This window comes from Vombatus ursinus, unplaced genomic scaffold (genome assembly GCF_900497805.2).
Source record: "Vombatus ursinus unplaced genomic scaffold, bare-nosed wombat genome assembly UNPS02010193.1, whole genome shotgun sequence".
Classification (NCBI taxonomy): Eukaryota; Metazoa; Chordata; class Mammalia; order Diprotodontia; family Vombatidae; genus Vombatus; species Vombatus ursinus.
Window position 1 is genome coordinate 7,957,797 of NW_020949971.1, and position 23,687 is coordinate 7,981,483.

The 23,687-nt window shown below is 38.9% G+C and overlaps 1 protein-coding gene across 1 annotated transcript in view; it reads right to left on the bottom strand.

Moving 5' to 3' along the window:
* Window positions 1–23,687, bottom strand: part of QRFPR (pyroglutamylated RFamide peptide receptor) — a 77,957-nt gene that overhangs the window by 9,969 nt on the left and 44,301 nt on the right. The window contains exons 2-3 of the mRNA XM_027853772.1: window positions 11,449–11,607; window positions 25–86 (exon numbers count right to left, since the gene is read on the bottom strand). Of these exons, the coding sequence (XP_027709573.1) occupies window positions 25–86; window positions 11,449–11,607 (221 nt within the window). The remainder of the gene's footprint in view (window positions 1–24; window positions 87–11,448; window positions 11,608–23,687) is intronic.

A 23,687-nucleotide genomic window follows, 5' to 3' on the forward strand; every position in this document is an offset into this window, starting at 1 on the left:
TGCAGTGGTAATATGCCTGTATACCTCCAGCTGCTGCACGTGCCACATGGGAGATCCAACGATCACAGCGACCAGCCAAACAATGCCTGAAAAGCCATCGAGTTATTAACAACCAGAGTAATTAATAATAACAATAACAACAACTAGCATTTATATAGTACTTTAAGGTTATTAAATCACATGTATCGGTTACTTTATAATTATATTCAAAGATGAGCCATGGTAGTAGATGACATCTGCAGTCACGACTTACTTCAAACTTCAAAATCTAAACCACTGAAGACTGGTTCCAAGGTCAGTGTGTTTTCACATGGCACCTCTCTACCTCTTAGTTTATGCAAGAGCTTTATTTAGTCCTATCATGTGGTAAGAGAAGAGAGAGAGAGCTAATACCATGTATCACATCAACCATCATTTCAATTCAATTCAATAAAACTTCTATTATCAAGGCACGCTATAGAATTCTGACCAATAACCCATGGGTTGGGAAGAGAACAAGACCAGAGAATCATAAAGTTATAGGGGGAAAGGACCTTAGAGATCACCTAGTTCAACTCCCCATTTTACAGATGAGGAAACTGAGGTCAAGAGAGGTGAAGAGGTGGGAAACATTGAATATAATATCAGACCGTGGCTGTGTTGGTTAATTTGGCTGACCTGTTTATTTTTTCCCCTCTTCTTTATTCTTTGCTATAAAAGGTGCTGGAGATGGGAGAGATGGCTACATTGGAAACTCTAAATAGTGTGAAAACAAAAGATTTAAATGCAATTATTTTAATTTTTTAAAATAAATCAATGTTGTGTTCAGGTGATTGCAGGTAACAGCTCTGTCCGCAAATTGGCCCAGTGCCAGTACAGTTTATTTTTGAATGCTCAGAGATATTTTGAGGTTATGTTGGGGAAAAGATCAAATGATTAATATTCTATTCCATGGAGAAGAATGTTCATCCAAAATTGTGTTTTGTCACATTGCCACCTTTTCCCTTTTCAAGACTTTTATAAATGTTACATCAAATTGTCTGGCATTAGAGAAATGTCTGAGGACATGGGCTGGGGGACTACATCTGTTTAAATGTTTATTTCTCTGGACTAGAAATGTTTGATTCTGAACAATAATGTATTATTCTAATGTATTAGAATAACAAGAATTAATAAAAAATTGTCTCAGACACATCTAAAGCACAGAGTGCAATATTAATTTTTTTCTTTAAAACTTTCATATGTATAAAACATTTATAACATTTAAAACATTGTGAAACATAAAATTTCTTTAAAATCATGCTATCATTGGAAAACAAAGAAGCAGAAAACCTGTCCCCCTTTGGAACTTGCCTTCTAATGGGAGAGACAACATGTAAACATATGGGCATATACAAAACGCATCATCGTCATCATCATCATAGCTAGCATTTAGGTAGCAATTAAAAGCTTTCAAAACTCTCTATATATTATCTCATTCAGTCCTAATAATAACCTTTCAAGGTAGAGCATTTCCACTTTACAGATGAGGAGACTGAGGCTAGAAGTTAAATGACTTGCCCAAGGTCACACAGCTAGTAAGTGTCTGAGGCAGGATTTGAACTCAGGTCTTCCTAACTCCAAGCCCTTTACTCTATTGGCTGTACCACCTACCTGTAACATACAAAGATGGATTTCATATAGATACTATCCAAATATAATTCACTATCTTTATTCTTTTATAGTCAGTGTTCTGCAGACTATTACACAAGCCAATTAAATGCTAGCTTTTGGTAGGTGAATTGGAATGTTGGATTAAAGATTATCTTGAGAAAAATTCCAGTTACAGATAGGACAAGAGGCACACACGCCTTATCTTGTGTCCGTGCATTTTTCATTTCTGATGCTCTTAGGATCAAGGTACTTAGTATGTCCAGCCTCACAGAGGCAGCTAGTGGAACAGTTGCAAGAAATAGAGCACTGGCCCTGGAGTCAGCAAGACCTGAGTTCAAATCCAGTTGTGCACACTTATTAACTTTGGGTCCCTGGGTAAGGATTTTGTCTCTGTTTTCTCAACCTTAAAATGTAACAGTAATAGCACGGACCTCGTGAAGGGTTGTTGTGAGGATCAAATGAAATTCTATTTGTAAACAGTGTGTGGCACATACTAAATACTACATAAATATTTGTTGCTTTCCCTTCCCTCTCAAACTCACAAAGTTGCCTCCACAACCCCTTCCCCTCTTTGGTGAGTCACTCACTTAATGATCAATATGGGATTGCTTCATCATTTCAAAGAACAAGACTTGCAGTAGTCACATAGCCTGAAAGTTTCTAAATGAGTTCCCTGGGCTGACCCTTATGAGTGTTCCCCCCGACTACAACTTCAAATTCAACCCTAGAAACACGGAGCCACCAGGTAGCATTGGAGCCAATCATTATGAATCTAATCCAGTCTCACCATTTTCCAATTGTGCAGAGAAACTAGCATTTCAATGATCTCCCTTGATGTAACTATTCTGCCTTTCATTATGTTAATAGCATGAAAGCTCTCCATTGAATATTTGACCCAACTTTCATTCTGTTATGATGATCTCTTTGTAACTATATAGGGAACCAGAAATTTTCCATATCTTTCTTTATATCAGAGAGAATGTTATGCACCATACAGACCTCATGAGACATTCAAAAATGCATACCACGGTGGAGGGGAAACTGGCCTTATCGAATTTAATCTGAATATAACTATTTGCATGAAATGTGTATCCATTAAGTGTTATGAAAATTTTTCATTTCTTTATCCATTCTTTAACTCTATCTTTTGCTAATGAGGGAATTGAGACTATTTGTGTTCAATATTATTAGTAATATATTGCATTTTTTCTGAAATTACAGCTATGAAGTTCTATATGTCATGCATTATTATTCATGAAATTATATATGTATTATGCCTGTGGGTTTTTTTTCATAAATGTTGAAATGTTTATTTTGTTCTTTGAAATTCTGTGATTTTTTAGATCACCTTGACCTTTTGGCTTTTGCTTTCAGTGACCAGTTAAGGATATCAAGGGTTTCAGATATTCTTTTGTTTTCCAGATTTCATCTCTACATGCTTCTTTTGTGTTATCATTAATTGGTCTATATGAGTTTCAGATATTCTACAGGTACTGCTGAGAAGAAAACTTCCCTTCTATTAAATCACAGACATTATATAAACGTCTCACTTCATTTCCCTCCTGAACCTGAGTCAGGTTGGCCCAGAAGTCTTGGTGTTACTTAGCAAAATTGAATCATGATGGCCAATGAATAGACTAGTTCAAGGAGGGGAAGGTTTATGTTGACAAAGCAGAGCCACCAGTGATCAGATGATTGGATGTAGCAGACTGGCCACAGCTTTTCTTGTGATCCCATTTGGAGTTTTCTTGGCAAAGATACTGGAGTGTTTGGCCATTTCCTTCCCCAGCTCATTTTACAGATGAGGAAACTGAGGCATACAGGGTTAAGTGACTTGCCCAGGGTCACAGAGCTAGTAAGATCCAGACTTGAACTTATGTCTTCCTAACTCTAGGCCCAGTACTCTATCCACTGCACCACCTAGCTGCCCTGTGGCCACAGCACTTCTAGCTAATTTAGTGGTGAGTCCTCTCAAGGGACAGAGAGGGGTCCTCCTACTAGTTCCTAGCCTGTTATTAGCCTAATGGCTGCTTAAGGAGGTTGATATGGGGCATAAAGATGTCATCACCCAGATTATATCTTGCTAGGTATTTCATGTGTGTTAAATTTTTTACAACTTACCATGATACATTATGTAGTCACCGCCATTTCCTTGCACAATCTACATAAATTACCACATCTGGGCTCTAGGCTAACCCTACTGTAATTTCTGATTGCAACATCCTTGGACCTGTATTATCATTACAAACCCCTTCACTTCACAAAGAAATGTGCGTTACTTTGTCATTCTTTTCATTCTCCTCTAACAACATAGCATTGATTGAGTTCCTATGGATGTTGCCCAAGGAGTGGCTTTACATTCTATTTTGGATCTCAACTATTTCACAGATTACATCTGGAGGGAAGTCCCTTGAGGTTACATTTGATGAATCCAAATGCCATATACCCATTATCTGCCTTTATTTCTTGGTGAAGCAATAATGTCTGCTTCTTCCAAAAGTATTTCCGTACCTCCTTTTTAACCTTTGTTGTCTCAGACAAAATGAGACTTGGGAAAGACCTAATTTAGAAAGGTCAAGGTCCCCCACTGCCTCCTGGGCCATCACCAGTCATCTTGACTTTTGTCTTCCCGTTGCACTCTGATGACTCTGGAGAAGAGGGTGAGGCTGATGACTCTGTACAGCTCTGCCTAGCTTAAACCCAATTCCCTTGCAAGTCAAAACAGCACCCCATGATGTCAGTGGTCGTTTTTGAGAATAAAGGATGAAGAACAACAACCACCTCTGGATCATCTCCTCTGAGACTGTCACTTCTCTTTCTCCTTTTTGGCAGGGAAGTGTTAATCTATTCTTTAATTGCCTTAGGACAATGAGGTCTAGGATTAGTTAAAATTCTACAGGTTTCTTTCTAAATGCTTACGGTTCATCTCATACTTCAAAGGGTGTGCATTGCTTGGTATCATTTACGCTGGGAATGCATAGGTGTTAATTGCTCTAGGTGTCTTCCTCCCATCAGCTTTTGTCTCAGAACACCAGCAAGTGACTTCATGCATGCAGCCACTGCTTTGTGCTTGCTATGGTAACACTTGCTATGTTTCGCTTGGAGGAGGTCAACACATTTGTACATATTGCCTTCATTCAGTGGTTCAGAGTTACCTCTGGATTGAAGCTTAAAGACATCACTCTCCATCCTTCCTGGTATATGTTCAGAACTTATTCAATATTTTAGGTAACATTGGAGAAAGTTTGCAAAAGATGAAAGAGTTATTTAATTGGTTCCCTCCATTCTCCCTAGTGAAACCCAATAGCTTACTGTCATCTACATTCATCAAGTGGTTAATAAGATGTCTTAATCAACTCTTTGAATATGGAAGCCAGACTTATTTCTATTTAAGAGAATAATGAATCTAAGGATAGGCAGAATCACATAGTCTTAAATTGTCTTCCTGAAAAACAGTACATAGACCCCCTACGGCAGAAGGAGCTAGCTCATCTGTGAACAAAGGAAAGGCTAGATCTTCTCAGCTGATAAGATGCCATGCCTGTGTGTAAAGGCCAAAATTAGATAAATCATTGCAGAGAGACATTGTAAACCAGTGTTAGGAAGCTTTTCCAGGAAAGTATCATGTCCTTCCTGGCAATGATGGTGAGAAAATTGGGCTAGCAAGGTCAAAACATCACCATGGAATCAAACAGGTATCAGAAAACATAATTAGATTAATGGAATACTTCAGCCTCTGGATTGGCATAGGGTTAAAAAGCTACCCAGCCTGGACTCGTGTGGCAAACCTGTTTAGAAAAACTAAGAGAGAGGATTGGTGGGATGCCACAGGAAGCAAAAAACTGTTTTGTTTAGGTTACTCCTCAGCATAAAGAGGAAGAGATTGCTAGCTTTGTAGTTCATGCTAACACAAGTAAAGAGATAGCTACAGAGGGGAGCAGTGAAACCTGAGATTAGACTGCATTAAAGGCATAATGACTTGATACACAGCCCAGGGATCATCGGCATCTAGTTTATATCAAGGGGCAGCTAGCTGGTACAATGGAGAGAGTGCTGGCAAGATTCATCTTCATGAGTTCAAATTCAGTCTCAGACACTTACTAGCTGTGTGACCCTAGACAAGTCATTTGACCCGGTTTGCCTCAGTTTCCTCATCTGTAAAATGAGCTAGAGAAGAAAATGGCAAACCACTCCAGTATCTTTGCCAAGAAAACCCCAAATAGTACCACAAAGAGTAGGACGTGATGGAAACGACTGAACAATAACATTCCCCAGATCAGCTAGTTTTGGGCAGCTAAGTGGTGCAGTGGCTAGAGCACTGTGCTTGAAATCAGGATGACTCATCTTCATGAGTTCAAATCCAGTCTCAGACATTTACTAGCTGTTTCACCTTCAACAAGTCATTTAACCCTGTTTGCCTCAGTTTCCTCATTTGTAAAATGAGCTGGAGAAGTAGATAGCAATCCACTCTAGTATCTTTGCCAAGAAGACTCCAAATGGGGTCATGAAAAATCAGACGCAACTGAAACAACTGAACACCAAATTGACATTAATCTGTACCAATCTCCTCCAAATTCTGAAAAGTTAATAGACATAGTGGTCAGGATGGAGTATGATACAGAGCTTCCCAATGGTACTTGGGATAATTCAACATTACCTAGCTCTATAGTATCCCCTTATTTTGGGTCTAAAGAAGCATGAAAAGAGAGACAGATAGTAACAGATTTGAAGACACTTTTATAGAGAATCTGTAAATGGATTTTACAATTTAGCAACAAAGTATAATGACAGACAAAATCGTACTATGTGAAAATAAAAAAAATAAAGGTAAGACATTTTAGCTGAAGGCTAAATCGGAAAGTGTGATAAAGTGAAGGTCTGTGTTTAAAAAAAATCAAGATGTTTATATTTTAGATGCAAAGAGACAGTCCATTACTGAAATAAGACCGTCAACACGATACAAAAGAACCACTAAAACATGATTAAAAAGAAAGTACTACACTGAAATAGCAGCTGGAGAATATTGAAGCTCAGCTTGCTTCTCAGATAAAAAGGTAATAAAGCATCCCTTCAAATAAAGAAGATACTATATTGAAGAAGGAATAATTTTGTCTAGGACTGAGGACGCACAATTCAGACAAGATGGGAAGGGCTGAACCAGAGGCCCAGCCTTTGATACCTAAAACCTTATCTACAGAGTTCTTTAAGATAAAGAGAAAAACTCAGTTTAGAAATAGGGGCAGTATGCCTATTCCATCAGCCAATTTAGGTGCAGATGCAGAAAAAAATCAATAGGTCAAAAAATAGAACTATTAAAACTATGAATTGGCTAAATTATGATGTTGCAGAAATGGTTACTCATTCAGTTAGAGTTAATTCATTGTTAAATTATGTGTCACGTTGCTTTGTACTTTTTATGTGTACATGCAGTGTTATGAATGCATAGTTTTCCTTATTATCATTGCTATTGCTACTGCTGTATTTCCTTTCTCCTTATTTGAAGCAGCCTATTAAATGGTGCTTTTCATTAAATTTATGTTGTATATAATGTTATTTGAACTTGATGTACCCCCAAATGATTTTCAGGGAATGAAATTACTTGGCCATGGAGAGAAATTAATACCAAGCTACAATGGCCTCTCCCATATTGATATTTGTTCTCTATCTTTAAGAGGCAATGGGATCTTAGAGTAGGAGTTTAACTAACTGGTATTGTTTAAGGAATCTCTAAGGGGACTGGGATTCTTAGCTGTTGTTCTGAAGGAACAATTGTGATGACTGAAGAGAGGACAGAGGAATAAAGGACTAAAAGGACTTGTTTCCTGACAAGCTGGGTTTAACCCTTATCTTATGTTGAAACATGAAACTAATTCTTGAAAAAAAGACTTTAATTGGTATTGTGAGAGAACTGAATGGTGGGGCTGTGTTTCTACATTGAGGCCAGCATTGATGGTGATGGCTAAAGGTGACTGTGATCTGTATTATGTTATAAATAATAATGTACGTCTTTGTTTAAGCTTTAATAGCTTAAAACTTCGCTAAGACTTTTGGAACACTGTGTGTATGTGTGAGTGTATGTACACATGTACATACATACACATTAAGCACGTATATATGTTTATACATACATTATATATACATGTTTACATATACATTATATGTATACATGCATGTACAACCATATGTATATATGAGAGAGGAAAGAAAGGCAGGAAAGAGGGAGATAGACAGGGACAGGGAGAGAGAAATGCTTATGGAAAAAGAAGTCTCCAGTTTATTAAATAAGTAGCATTTAATAAATTGTGGTAGGACCTCAGACCTGATGTTTAATATTTAATGAGAAAGTTGTTACAGTTCTACTAATTAACATAGAAATACCTCAGAATCTGGAATTAGAGAATGAATAAGGAAAATGAGGTAGTAGCAGGCAGAGGGAAGGATGATCACTCCACCCAAGCCGCATATGGGGAGCAGTCAACCCTAAACCTATGCCACACTATATATTTGTAGCAGATGAATAAATCATAAGTGTGGAAGGCTTTGAGATCATCAATAAAGGCAATATAAATGTTATGTCAATAACATATTTATTAGTAATATGTTAAGAATTTAATAATATGTTGCTATTTTGTAAATTCCCTCCATATCTGTACTTTTCATATCCATGCTCTACTGTTTTCTGAGGTTAATGATGTAAGAGGGATGTTAATTCTTCATAGTTCCAACTCTTTGATCTCTTCAGAGGGCAGATGGAAAACAAATATTAAAATACATATAGCAGGTCTGGCTCAATTGTCTTCCCTATTGATTTCTCCCTCTGTTTTAGTATTTCTGTAACAAACATAAAGTTATCAAATCTGCGGAGAGGCTTTTATTCCATGGTGCAACACTGTTTCCTTCTTATGCTGAAGATAAAATTTTAATCGCCCCTCTCAAGTGGGCGATTAGGAGAATGTGCTTTCTCTGAGTATCAGGAAAATTGATTGGGAAACCTCTCATTACTGAGAGCAGACAAGCATAACCCTCAAGGAAACTTATGGGGAAAATTAAATGCATGTTGTTGAGTCAAGAACCTTCCCTATTTTGTTGCAATGGACTTTAAGACAGCCTTTCAAGTTTCTCATTTTTTGCCAGATTCATTGCCTGTCCATTATTCTTCCTAGGCAGAACAGAAACAATTGTGTAAAGCTGAAGTTCGTGAAAGAACTCAGAAAAAGATAGGGAATGGATGTTACTGGTCTTGAGTCATCTTTCCTGGTCCCATTCTGAGGTGCCTAGATCCCAGGTGTCAACAAATAGCTTCTCATTTGACTTTCTTCTTAAAGCTTCAGCCAGGCCTCCTTTCTTAGGCTTTATCTTCTCTCCAATATTTTCCAAAGGCCCCTTTCCCATCCCCCATACATGTCACTAGAATTTGTTCTGTGCTATATCTCTTCCTTCATGGTCTAACCAACTCACAATCACGATTCCTTCAGCAAATGAACTTAGTCATGCAAATCTAACAGAGGTAGGGAATAGACTTGTGATTCCATTTACATAGGGGACTCCCAAGTGAGAAAATTCCCTTTACCTATGCAAACCAGCATGTTGTTTGTAACTTATGGCCTCAACAAGCTGCTTAGAATAATGAGGTTAAGTGACTTTCTCTGGGTCATGGAGCCAATGTGTGTCAAATGGAGGAATTGAGCTCAGGGCTTAGTGAATCTGAAGGCATCCACTCAGTATGCTATGCTTCCATCACACAGTATCTAACAAAATAACCCTTTTAACCTTTCATGACAGGTTTTAACATAGACCTTCTACAGTGAATGCCAGTAGTAGTGTGGTATAATAGAGAGAGTGCTGCATTTCATTCAGAATATCTGCATTCTAATTCAAGCCCTGATACCTAAAACCTATGTAACCCCAAACCAGTCATAGATCACAGTATAACAAACTTTGATGTTAAAGTTATGTCACCTCATTTTACAGATGAGAAGCCTGAGCTTCAAAGAAGCCAAATGACCTGCCTACAGTCATACAGACAATGAGTATCCAAGCTGGGATTTTTTTTTTATTTTAAATAATTTATTTATTTTTAGTTTTCCACATTCATTTCCCTAAGATTTTGAGTTTTTTAATCCGCCCCCCCTTCTCTCCCCTCCCCAAGATGATGTGTAATCTGATATAGGCTCTACTTATACATTCATATTAAGCATATTTTCACGTTAGTCATGATGTATAGAAGAATTAGAACTAGTGGGAGGAATCATGAGAAAGATGAAATAAAACAAAACAACAAAAGAAAAGGAGAGCAAATAGTATGCTTCCATCTGCACTCAGACTCCATGGTTCTTTTTCTGGATGTGGATAGCATTTTCCATCATGAGTCTTTTGGAGTTATCTTAGGTCCTTGCATTGCTGAGAAGAGTTAAGTCTATCAAAGTCAATCATCTCACAATGTAGCTGTTACTGTTTACGATGTTCTCCTGGTTCTGCTCATTTTACTCAACATCAGTTCATATAAGTCTTACCAGGTTTTTCTGAAGTCTGCCTGCTCATCATTTTTTTTTGGTTAGGCAATGCGGTTAAATGACTTGCCCAGGGTCACACAGGTAGTGAGTGTTATGTGTCTGAGGCCAGATTTGAACTCAGGTCTTCCTGAATCCAGGGCTGGTGCTCTCTCTACTGTGCCACTTAGCTGCCCCCATCATTTCTTATACAAGCTGGGATTTGAATCCAGGTCACCTAACCTAAACTATAATGCTCTTCCCAGGGAAAGATCACTGGATTTAAGTCAGAAGGTCTCAGTTCAAATTACAACTCCAGGATTTAATAACAATGTGGGCCAGAGAGAGTCACAAAGAATTTCATCAGAGCCTTGATTTTACCATTTGGAAAATACAAGTAATCACAGAATTGTTGTGAATCAAGTGCTTTGTAAATGTTAGGGCATTATTCCAATATGGGTTGTAAAGATGCCGTAACTCCAAGAATTTGGTCTGCCCTGTGTTGGCTCTGTTTCCACTGAGGCAAATCCTAACTTTTGAACACATTGGTCTTCATGGGTTGGGGTGGCCAAAAATGCCATGCCCGGTCCTATAGATGTGAAAGACATTGTTGTGCCTATGCTAAAGGGTTTGAAGTGAAGCCTCTTTGGGATGACCTGCCTAAGCCTTGGTTTTGCCTTCAGAGCTTTAGAGAACCCATGAGCACCTTTCCACTAGAGTGAGGATTTGGAAGAGGGATTTGTAGAGGATCGTTATGACTATATTAATGCTGTCAGTGGAAGGAAGAAGGAAATTAAGGCAGTTATGTAGTAAAATGTATAGAGTTATGGACTTGGAGTCAAGAATACCTGAATTTGAAAACTGAATTTTGAAAACACATTTGCTAGCTGTGTGACCCTGGGCGAGTTATTTATCCTCTCTGAGACTGAATTTCCTCATCTGTAATAACAGCACCTCCCTCCCAGGATTGTTGTGAGCCTGAAGTGAGATAATGAATGCAAATCTCTTTGCAAACTCTAAGACACTATCTAGTTGCTAGTTATTATTTATTATTATCATCACTATTCATTACTATTCTAGCTAATACTGGTGAACTATAGCTGAAATATTGGTGCACAAATATAGTTCACATTTATATGACACATTAAGATTCCCAGTTCTTTCCTTGAAATTGAAAGGAAGCTAGGGAACGCGGGCTTACCTGGCACCTTAGAGCGGTGCCAAGATAGCTTACTCTACTAGCTATTCCATATCATTGCCCAGGGCCTTCTGATTGCATAGAATATAGTAAAAGCATAGAAAAAGCCCAGTTTCCTCACAACCTCACCCAGCATTGTGAAGGCCCTTTTGTTGGTATACTGCCGTTTCATTCTCAGAGGGTGCACAATTCCCTGATGCCTCTCCACAGCAATGCAGGTCATAGTCAGAATCTCAGAAACAACAGCAGTAGATTGGACAAATGGCACCATCTTGCAAACAAAGGCACCTGTGACAAGAGGGGAAAATAAGGAATTAAAAATAAGTCTCGTTTAAGCAACGTATGACAAGCATGATCAATGAATCTGAAGCTTCCGGGTTTTTGCTAGTGCATATAGTATGCAAATATAATGCAGGTTTGGCACTGGCCCACTTGCACAAGCAGCCTGGCCCCTGGATGGAGCATTCGTCATGGCACTAACAAACCCCTTTCTCTCAGGGTTGGTTTACTTGTCTCACCTTGCCTTCATACTAACAACTCTGGGAGTGTTTGTTCGTTTGTTCCCCACAAAAGGGCCATTCAGATCTATGACTACCATTCAACTTGTCCCTCAGGGTCCTTAGATACTGCTGGTGTGGGAGGGATATACTTCTACTACTCACCACAGTAACACCTAAGCCCCCACCAGAGTGCTTCTTATTTACACAAAATCAGTCAGCATGACACCAATTATATAAAATATTTAGTTAACAATAAAACAAACATAAAAATAATCATAGCATTTGTACTCAATAAAAGGAAAGAGCAGATGTTGTCAAGCTGTGAGTCCACACATAAACCTGAATTAGACTTCGCTGTCAATGTTCACAGTGTCTGTGGGGGATAGTGGGCATACATGTAAAAGAAACCATTCAGGGAGGCTCCTGAATAGGGGAATCAGTGTGCCTGGAGCAACTCAGAATGTTGGATGGCATGTCTTGATGCCAGGCAAGGTCTCTTTAGATAACTGTCTGCAAATAAGAGTCATTCTCCAATGGATAAATAGTCAAAGGATATGAATCGGCAGTTTTCCAAAGAAGAAATTAAAGCTATCAATAGTCACAAGGAAAAAAATGCTCTATTGATTAGAGAAATGCAAATTAAAACAACTCTGAGATATCACCTCACATCCATCAGATTGGCTAACAGGACACAAAAGAAAAACGATGACTGCTGGAAGGGATATGGAAAAATAGGCACATTCATGCATTGTTGATGGAGTTGTGAATGGATCCAATCATTCTGGAGGACAATTTGGAACTATGCCCAAAGGGCCATAAACTTTGCATTCCCTTTGACCCAGCAATACCACTACTAGGTCTGTATCTCAAAAAGATCAAAGAAAATGAGGGAAGGGGAAACCTACTTGTACAAAAATATTTATAGCAACTCTTTTTGTGGTGACAGAGAATTGGAAATAGATGGGATGCCCACTAATTGGGGAATGGCTGAACAAGTTGTAGTATATGATTGCAATGGAATACTATTGTGATGGAATACTATCAAAATTGAAATAATGAGCAGGACAGTTTCAGAAAAACCTGGGAAAATTCATACAAACTGATGCAAAATAAAGTGAGCAAAGAGCCTAGAGAAAAGTGTACACAGTAATAGCAATATTGTAACAATGATCAATTGTGAAAGACTTAGTTATTCTGGTCAATACAATGATTCAAGATCATTCAAAAGATTCATGACAAAATATGCTAACCATTTCCAGGAAATCTGTTGAGCTCTGAGTGTGGATTGATGCATACTTTTTCAAACTTTTTTATGTTTCTTACTTTTCATTGGTTTTTTTTGGCAATGTAGCTAATATGTTTTGTATGACTTTACATATATAATTGAAATCGTGTTGCTAGCCTTCTCAATGGGGTGGAAGTGGTATGGGAGAGAGAGAATTTTGAACTTAATTTTTTAAATGGATGTAATTTTTTTAAAATAGTTAACTCTGCAACATGCATTACTTTTCTAGGCAAAACAACTATTGTGTTATCTGCTCTGCTACAAAGATGCTTCTTTGTGCTGTACTCTGTGCTGTACTCTGGCTACTGAAGAAGTGACAAACTTTTTAGTACACAGCTAGAAGTAACAAGGGACTGAGAAAGTGTTACACTCCTTTAGTGACAAGCAGTTCCCTTAAGCCAGAAACTGCCTATCTGCTCAGATCTGCAAACAGCAATGGATTTTGCTTTGTCCAATCAGTTCTTAGCAAAGCCAAACTTGTTTTTTCTTTTTTTCACACCAAAGCCTCTCCTCTGCTGCTCCCTCTCAAGTCAGAAAAGGCAGTAGAGAGCAACAAAAGCATCTGTGAGAGGTTGTCCCTTTCTTGGGCTGTAGATAGGACTAGGGAGCCATCACCCCCAATGGTTCTTCACATAGCAACAGTATTCAGCCTTCTTCCAATGAACTCCTAGCAACTGTGGAGCCTATCAGACGTCAGTCAGATATCACAGCTGACTCGGACTCAGTCAGCTTGCTATATATTGTGTCTTCTGCAAGTAACTTTTCTCCTCACTTTCTGGGCCTTGTTTCCAACTCCTCTTGTCCTTGCCTTCCTTTCCTCCTTTTCTACTCTTTCTCTGCTTGCTTCCTCCTACAGGTTCTTCCCTTGTTTTGAGGCACCGCCTCGAAGCCGTGACTCCTAATAAACAATGACCCATCTCTTACGATGAGAAACCGAATAATTCCACCTTTTTGTCAAGTATGACTCCAATAGTCCTTAAATCATTTCCCCATAATACTCAGTTACATTGTTTACTATGTTTTGATTATGGCCTTTAAAAATATGAAACTCTTCCAGAATTATTTTGTGAATTGTCCATATTTGAAGTCATAAAAATTCATGAAGAATAAGGTATGAAAGGAGTGGGATCTGCTTGTATCACATTCAAATTAACAGATGGACCACAATGTCCTACAGCAATTAGTTCAGTAATTGGTTTACCTTTAAATAGGTCACTTCAGTGCATTCATCTGAGCAACAGTTCTCTATTTGCACCTCAGAACAGTATATGTCTCTCCTCAACATTTTATCTTAGAGGATGGGCTTCTTCTCAAGTTGATTTTTATAAGGTTTTCTTTTAACACAAAACTCCTTTTCTGTCCTTTGAAATGGGATGTACCTTACATATATATGAGAAGGATCTTTGATTTCTCAGCAAGAGTAATTCTGAATGTAGGAAGTCTCTCTATCAATATGGAAACAACCCATATAACCCACTTGGGGCCCGCCAGAACCATATAGAAGTTAGGTGACTTGGTTAGGGTCACACTGCTAGTTGGTATCACAGATGGAATTTGAACCTTGTCCTTCCTACTTAGAGCTTAGCACTCTACACACTGTGGTACACTGCCTCAGTTTACATTATTACTATAAAAGAAGAGACAATACTTCTTTCATGCGTGTTTGTCCTCTCACCTCATTCAGACTTTGGATACATGCAATTTCTTCCCATTTAGTTGTTAAGCTTCTAAACCATTGATTATTATTCAGTAAAGACAATAAATGATCAAAAGCTAGCTGTAGGGAATTGACAATAATTGCAATAGGAAGGAGGGAGGGAGGGAAAGGAGAAGTGAATGTATGTTGAAGTCTTCAAAGAATTCTTCAGGATGAAATTACAGCTGAGCCTTAGCATTAAAATTCTAGTCAGTGACACTGCCATGCTACCAATGCCCTATGCTAAAAAAAAAAAAACCTTCAAATCTTCTGTTCCTCCTTAACCCATAGAGATGATTGCTAAAAAGGAGTCCTCCTTGGAAATGTCTTTCAAATCTGTCTTCATCTTGGGATTCATGGTCATTATCAGTCCAGGCACTCATATCTGAAGTAAAACAATACTTTTACTTGGTGTCTTTTGCTCTACTCTTTCTTGACTTCAGTCAATCCTGAATACTGTTGGCAGATTATTATTGCAATAGTATATTAGTAATAAAAGTGTGCGGTAGTGGAGTGAGGTAGTTATTCAAATACTCCATTTTGTCTTTCACTCCATTACCACTAATAAAAATGCTCTTACTCTTGAATGCTACCAAATTGTAATTCTCTTTATCTGATTTGTTCTCTGTGAGCCCCAAGCTAGAGACAACACTTCTGGCAAAATGACTTCTTAGATCTATCTCTAGCTCTTCCCTGGAGACGTTTCCCCTTTAGTTAACTCCTCCCACTTGTTTCCAATTAGTACACTCGGACTAGCAAACACCCATTATTAATGCTGTTTATAAAGAAAATGCAATATCTAAACCAAAGAAAGATTAACAGATTTTCCCCATGCCCTGGAGGGAAATGTTTCAGATATCCATGAAGGAGCCTAGGAGTATAAAGAAGAAAAAGTGTTATCAAGTCCAGATGGATGATAGGAAGATATTTCAGCACACAGCATCTATCTACCATCCCAGGCTTCTTTTGCTTTATGCCCCTCAATGTATTCTATGATCCAGTATCACTAGCCTTCTTGCTGGTCCTCAAACAAGACACTCTGTCTCCTAAATCTATGCCTTTTCACTGGCTGTCCCCCATGCCTGAAATGTTCTCCCTTCTCACCCTGCCCCCACCTACCTGCTTCCCCGGCTTCCTTCGAGACTCATCTCAAATCTCACTCAAATTTAAATGATATTTATTAAGTATAGACAAGTGCAAGGCATCGGGGATACTGAGACAAAAAATAAAATATTCCCTACCATCAAAGAACTTATACCTACTGAAGGTACAACATTAATGAATGAATGAAGGTGGGCATTTTACATATGCACAGATATACTCTGTGCAAGTACAACATGGTTCGAGGGGGGAGAGAATATTAATAATAGTAATAACTGATATTTATTACATTAAAATTTGCCCTTGTTATCTCATTTAGTACTTACAGTAACCCTGTATTTTGTCCTAGAGGCAAGAGCTAGGAACTGACAATTTGCAAGAAGATTGACTTGGTCATATCTGTTTTTAGAGGGTTTATTTTAGCAGCTGTATGGAAAATGTATTAGATAAGACAGCTACTGGAATAGGGAGACCTGTTAATGTTCAGGTAAAAAATGTTGAGGGCCTGAACTATGGTGGGGGCTGAGTGGAGAGAAGGGGGTGTCCTGGGAGGAAGGAGAGTAAATTGGCAAGACCTGATAACGAGTTGGATAGGGAGGGTGAGAGAAAGGGAACCATCCAAGATGACTCTGAGATTGCAAACCTTTGTAACTGGGAGTGTGGGAGTGCCTTCAACAAAAATAGAGGAGTTTGGCTCTACCCTCCCGGACCCAGTCCGCGCCCACGTCGGGCGTCCGCCTGCCCACCTTCTCGGTCTCCTCTGTGACCGCCAGCGCCGGCTTCGTTACTCGGGAGAGCTGCTCTAGAGCCCGCTGCTCCAGCCCCCGCAGCCTGGGCTCGGCCCCAACCCCGGTTCCGTCCAGCTTGGACAGACGCAAGCTCAGCGACCTCCGGGCCTTCCTTCATCGGGCTCTGCCAGCAGGACCCGGGCCTTCTGCGCACCGACCAGCTGCGGTTCCTCTGGGACTGGGTGGAGAGCATGCGTGGTAAAATCCCGCCTGCTCCACATCAAGCAGAATCAGAAGACAAAGTCAAGGAGGAAAAGACTGAAAGAAACCCGAGCTAGCAAGAGCGAGGAAAGTGACGTTGAGATTGATAATGAGGGAGTGATGATCGTGGCAGATACAGATTCCCCTCAGGGAATGGGAGAGGAAACTGCCGGGATGACAGGTGAGAGGATGGCTCAGGCAGATGAAAAGAAAGTGGCAGCCATTGACGCCCTCAGTGGTAGGAGCCACACTAAGACCGCCTTTCAGTTACTCTCAGAGGCCATCAAACCCAATCCCCGTTTGGACGTTGCTAAGAGAGCCGTTGTCTTTATCAAATGCAGAAGCTCGATGAGACTGTGGCACAGCTATTGAAATAAACCCAGACGTCGCCCAGCCCTACAAATGGCGGGGGAAGCCCACACACTACTTGGCCACTGGGAGGAGTCAGCCTTCATCTTGCCATGGCTTACAAACTGGACTATGATGAAGATGCCAGTGCCGTGCTGAAGGAAGTCCAGCCGAGGGTCCAGAAGATTGCCGAACATTGGCGAAAATACGAAAGAAAATGTGAGAAGCGAGAGACCAAAGAAAGGCTAGAAAGGATGAAGAAGGCTCGGGAGGAACATGAGCCAGTCCAAACGGAGGAAGAAGCCCGGGGAGCTTCGGGAGCCCAATCTGACTCTTTTCCAGGTTTTCCTGGAGGGATGCTGGGAACTTTGGAGGCATTCCTGGCATGGCACGGGCCATGCCTGGAATGGCAGGAATGCCCGGGCTCAATGAGATTCTCAGTGACTCAGAAGTGCTTGCAGCCATGCAGGCCCCAGAGTTGATGGTGGCATTCCAGGATGTGTCACAAAACTGCAAACATGTCCAAATATCAGAGCAACCTAGAGGTTATGAATCTCATCAGCAAATTGTCAGTCAAATTTGGAGGTCAAGCATAAATGCCGGTACTGATGGAAAAACAACCCAGATCACTTTCCCGAACTGGCAATAATACAAACCAAATGTACCTCTGACCTTCCGGGAAAGAAAACTGGGGCTCTTGGAAGAGAATTCCCCCCTCCCCTCCTCTATCCCGGAAACAACAAGAACATTTTACAGTGATTGGGTGGTCATTAGTCTATCAGATAATGTTGTCCTACTCTGAATCACAAACTTAAGAAACATAAAAGCATTTTCCAAAACTTCAAGATTACTTAAAGTAGAAAGGAAAGATAGTGCATAAAATTGCTTTTTTTACTAATCATTCTGACTTTTCCTTGGGCTTGATTAGACTCCAGGGTGAGGAAAAAGAGACTTCTATTAAAGACTTCTTATCTAATCATGGTGGAAAATTGGTCTAATCAGAGAGAAGCAAATGTTCCTTATATGACTCTGTAAAATTTGGAATGGATTCATGCCATTGGGTTTTCTTTTTAATTCTGATGTGCTTTTTAAAAAAAGCTTCTTTTGATGGCAAAACCAAATGTGGGACCACCAATGATGTAGTAAGTTCTTGGGCAGAAACTGGAGCTGCCTGCAGTGAGGGCTGCAGCACTGTTACCAGGTGTTCTCTCCCATAGCATTGTGGGGAGGAATTAAACAATCAGACCCTGCATTGACATGAGGGCATGCTTCCGTGAGGCTGGCTCACCACCTTGCAATCTGGGCTCCTCTGCTTGTCTGTATGTCACAGTAATAGTTTGTATTTCTTTTTAAGGAAAGGAAGAAAAAAGGTTCTTTTCTTTCTTCTTGGATGTGAATCAATTTCCTTTCCTCAACAACAAGCACTTGGCCCTCTCTGAGGTCTATGTTTTCAGTTGCTTTCCACAACCTATTTTCCCTCATTTTATTAGGCCAAAAATAGCCTACAGTCAATATTTATGAAGGTCACCATTCAAAGTATACTTAATTGTGCAAGCATTGTTGAATGCTTGGTTTGATGTAAAACACAACACCTACTGTTTCTATATATAGGCTAATGCCCTTAACTTCTCATTTGGCCAAGGAATTTCATTTTTATTCAATGAGACCCTGAGGACCTTATTTTTCTGTACTAAAACACAGAGGGAGGAAGTTTTTGGTTTTCCATCTTTACTTGGGAAATATCTCTGGAAAATTACATTTGCATTAATCTTTCCATTTTGAGGAAGGACGGTGTGAGGATTGGATTACTGGATACATAAACATGTAAATGAACTTGGCTATATGATCCAATATTAAATATGTGATTTATAAATAGATTAGATTTGTGATTTTTTTTTTGCATTGTAGGTTGTTTGTTTTATGACAGATCTCATCAACTGTTTTCCGGTGGGGAGCTGTTTCTTTCTGTAGGTGCTAGCTGTTGCTACAGCTGCCACCTCTGCTTTCCTTTTTTCAATTGACTTTTAAATAACAGTAAGCCTGACACCATCCAGAAAACAGCTTTGACTCTGCCTGCATGTACAAGGCTTCCCATCTAAAGACATTTTGAAGGGCAGTGTGTTACTCATGTGTTTTCTTTTAAGGACAGGAGTAGTTGGGGCAATAGGACGAACATGGAACCTCCTTGAAATGACAAGTCATTGGTAAACTGATGACACTTTACCCCCTTCCCCCAGGTAACTGGGCAGAAAGGAGCAATGTGATGTTGAGGGCAGCACAGCTGGTGCAGTGATTGACACCCTTGCTCAAGCAGAGATGCTTGGACTTTGCTGTTGGTGTGCTCTCCCTTATACCTCCTCGAGTGATACAATGAGTCCTCTCAGAGTCCCAACCTTTTCACTTGGTTTACTAAACTTTATTTCCTACATTTAAGCAGCCCAAAAAGCTTGTCACAGTTGAGTCTATATAAGCCATTTTAATCTTAGGAAAATGGTCTGTGTTCAGAGTGTGTTGGATCTGATTGTTTGCAAATACAAAGCTTATTCTCCATTTGTCTAAGAACTCAACATAAAAGCCAAGCCTGACATTTTTTTTCTTATACTAACAACCCTACAAGAAAGGAAAATGTGAAAGGAGGAATTTGGGGGGTTTGGGGTTTTTTTTGCTTAAAAATAGAAGTTATCAGATATTTCTAGTTGCCTTCACAAATAAAGTGTGGTTTTCAAACCGAAAAAAAAAATTGGAAAGTTTGGATAAAGGATAGAATAAAAGACTATAATAGGTCTTATTTTGAACATGTTGATGGGACATGCAGGTTGAGATATCTATTACAGAAGGGAGCCAGGTTAGTGGAATGAGAGGAATTAGTAGAGTCTAGGTCACCCCGCTACACCTCCTTGACAAAGATCTAGAACAGGTGTGGCCTCGAGGCCACAGGCTCCCCACCCCTCATCTAGAGAATGAACTAGACCAAATACTAATTGAGAAAACCAAGAAAACGTCACAGAGTGACTTCTAGTTTAGCCATCAAGACTTCTAGACAAGTTCCCCATGTACTAGATATAATTTCTCCATGCCAAGGTGTCTTAGATAGACAAAGAAGTCTGTGGACATGGAGGTGAGGGCTGACAAGGAGCCCATGTGGCAGCTTCAGTAGCAGTGGATGGCATTCCAGTACCCAGAGACTAATAGAAGGCTGAGACAAGACACCACAAAGAGACTCCAAGGGATTCCTGAGCAAGCACTAGGTATAGGAATGGGTGCCATCTAGAAACTCTGTTGCCTACCACCCAGTGCCAAGTCACAGATATAGGGCCAAGAGTGGTCATGAGCTTGGACCTTAACTGTGCATGGGGCACAGAACAAGTTCTGGAAGCAAATTGCAACTGTGTAGCTTTGATCCCAAGGAAAAGAACAGAGTGTTCCATAAGAAAATGGAGCTGGCAGCTCAGTTACTCTGAATTATACAATCTCCCAGAGAACCAATAATGGTTGAGTCAAACAGCAATCTGCTGAAACTCTCCACCATAGATAGGGTGACAGACCCAAACCCATGTCAGGAACTTGCAGAACTCAGACCAGGAAGGCAGTGAACAGACCTCCAAATAGCATACCACTTTGGGAGAACTGAAATCTTGTAGTCAGACTTGTGAAAGCATCAGAACACCAGGAGGGTAGAAGCTCAAGGAAGACATGACTATCCAGAAGTGTTCAGAGCCCAGAACTAACATAAAAGTCCAGAGCAAAGTGGTAGGCTGGAAGAATGAGCAAATAAAGAATTCAAATATAAAGATCTATAATGGTGACAGGGAAGTTCAAAGCACAAATGCAAAAGAAGAGAATGAATCAAAAAAAATTTACAAGCTAGGACACAAGTCCACAAAAATTCCTTGAAGAGTTAAATAAGGAAGTAAAAATGATTTTAAAAATCAAAGGAGAGTAGTAGAAAAATGGGAAAAGAGGCAAGAGCAAGGCAGAAAGATATGAAAAGAATTTGGGGGGAAAAGATATGAAAACAGCTTGTAAAAAGAGGTACAAAAGCTAATTGAAGAAAATGCCTTCTTGGAATGAAGAATTGGCCAAGTGGAAGTTAATGACTCTATGAGACATCAGGAAATAATAAAACAAAGTAAAAAAGATAGAAAAAATAGAAGAAAATAATAAATATCTCATAGAAAAAAACAACTGACCTGGAAAACAAATCAAAGAGACATAATTTAAGAATCATTAAACTACCTTAAACCCCTGAATGTTTAAACATCATTTTTTTAAATCATAAAAGAAAACTGATCAGATATGTTAGAACCAGAAAGCAAAGTAGAAATTTCAAAAGTCCACTGAGTTACCTCCTGAAAGAAATGTCAAAATGAAAACTCCCAGGATGAACATAGTCAAAATCAAGAATTCCCAGGTCAAGGGGAAAATATTGCAATCAGCCAGAAGGGAGTAATTCAATTATCAAAAAGCCACAATCAGGACAGCACAAGATTTAGAAGTCACCACTATAATGGAAATGAGAACTTGGAATATGATTTTACAACCAAGAATAATCTATCCAGAAAAACTAAGTATAATCCTATGGGGGGCAGGAGGGGAATGGAACTTTAATGAAATATAAGACTTCTAGGCATTCCTGATGAAAAAACTGAAGCTGATTAGGAAATTTGACATACAAATACAAGAGTAAAGAAAGGCATGAAAAGGTAAACCTGAATGAGAAATCATAAGGAACTACACAAATTTAACTTTTTACATCCTTCATATGGGAAGATGATACATGTAATCCCCCAGAACTTTATATCACCAGGGGTCATGGAGGGAGTCTAATTAGAGAGAAAGCTTGTTTCTGATTCTGTTGTGTTTGGATGATCTCAAAAGAGTAATGGAATGTATGAGAAAGATGAATTCACTGGGGAAGGGAGGATGGAGAGGAAGAATGAGAGGATCTTACAAAAATGAGATACTCAAAGAGGAGTTTATAAAACAAGAAGGGGGCAGTGGGTGTAGGGATTGGGCAACACTTGAACCTCACTCTTATTTAAACTGGTTAAAGGAGGGAAGAATATATATATGTACATGGTTAGGTACAGAAATACATCTTACCCAACAAGAAAATAAGTTAATAAATAATAAGATAATAATAAGAAATGAGAAGAAATAGGAAAGGGGTTAAGGGAAAAGGGAGGAATAAGAGGGAGGGTAAATTAAGAGAGACATGAGTCAGGAGCAAAATAGACTCTTACAGTGGAGCAGGAAAAAGAGTAGATAAGTATAAGAGAACAAGAAAGAGGGAAATATATGGCCATCATAATTGTGAATGAGAATAAGAACTTACATATAAAATAGAAGAGGATAGCAGAATTGATTAGAATCCAAAGTCCAACAATATGTTGTTTGCAAGAAACACACTTGAAATGGAAAGACATGCAGAGAGTGTTACTAAGGGGCTGGAGCAGACTTTGTTTTAGCTTAAGTAAAGAAGGCAGGTATAGCAATCATGACCTCAGACAAAGCAAAAGCAAAAGTAAACCTAAATAAAAGAGATAATCCAGGAAACTACATTTTCCAGAAAGGTTACATAGACAATGAATTAATGTCAATACTAAATATATATGCACTAAATGGCATAACATCTAAATTCTCAAAGGAAAAGTTAAATAAGATACAAGAATAAATAGTAAAACCATAGTAGTGGGAGATATTAATTTATTCCTCTCAGAATTACATCAATCAAACAAAAAAAAATAAACAATAAGGGAGTTAAGGACTTGAATAGAATTTTAGAAAAGTTAGATATGCTAGACCTCTGGATAATATTGAATGGGAATTGGAAGGAGTAGATGTATTTTTAGCTGTGTATGTCACATTCACAAAAACTGACCATGTTATCAGGACATAAAAATCTCATAAACAAATGCAGAAAAGCAGAAATGTTAAATACATCTCTTACTAACCATAATGCAATAAAAATTACATTCAATAAAAGACCTTTGAAGGAAAGATTTAAAATTAATTGGAAACTAAATAACAAACCTAAAGAATTTGTGAGACAAATACCAAATTATAGAAACAAACTATAATTTCATTAAAGATAATGGCAATGAGATAAAATACCAAAATCTATGGGATACAGCCAAAGCAGTAATTAGGGGGAAATGCATATCTCTACGCTCTTTCATCAACAAAAGAGAGAACATGGAGATCATATTGCACATGCAACTAAAAAAAAAAATTGAAAAACAACAAATTCTAAGCCTCCAGTTAAACACTGAAATAGAAATCCTGAAAATCAAAGAAGAGAGTAACAAAATGGAAAGTAAAAAAAAAAAACCATTGAATTAGTGAATAAAACTAGGAGATTTTTTTAAACAATAAAACAGTGAAGCTATTAACTAATTTGATTAAGAAAAAAAAACCAAATTTGCAGTATAAAAAATGAAAAAGGGCTG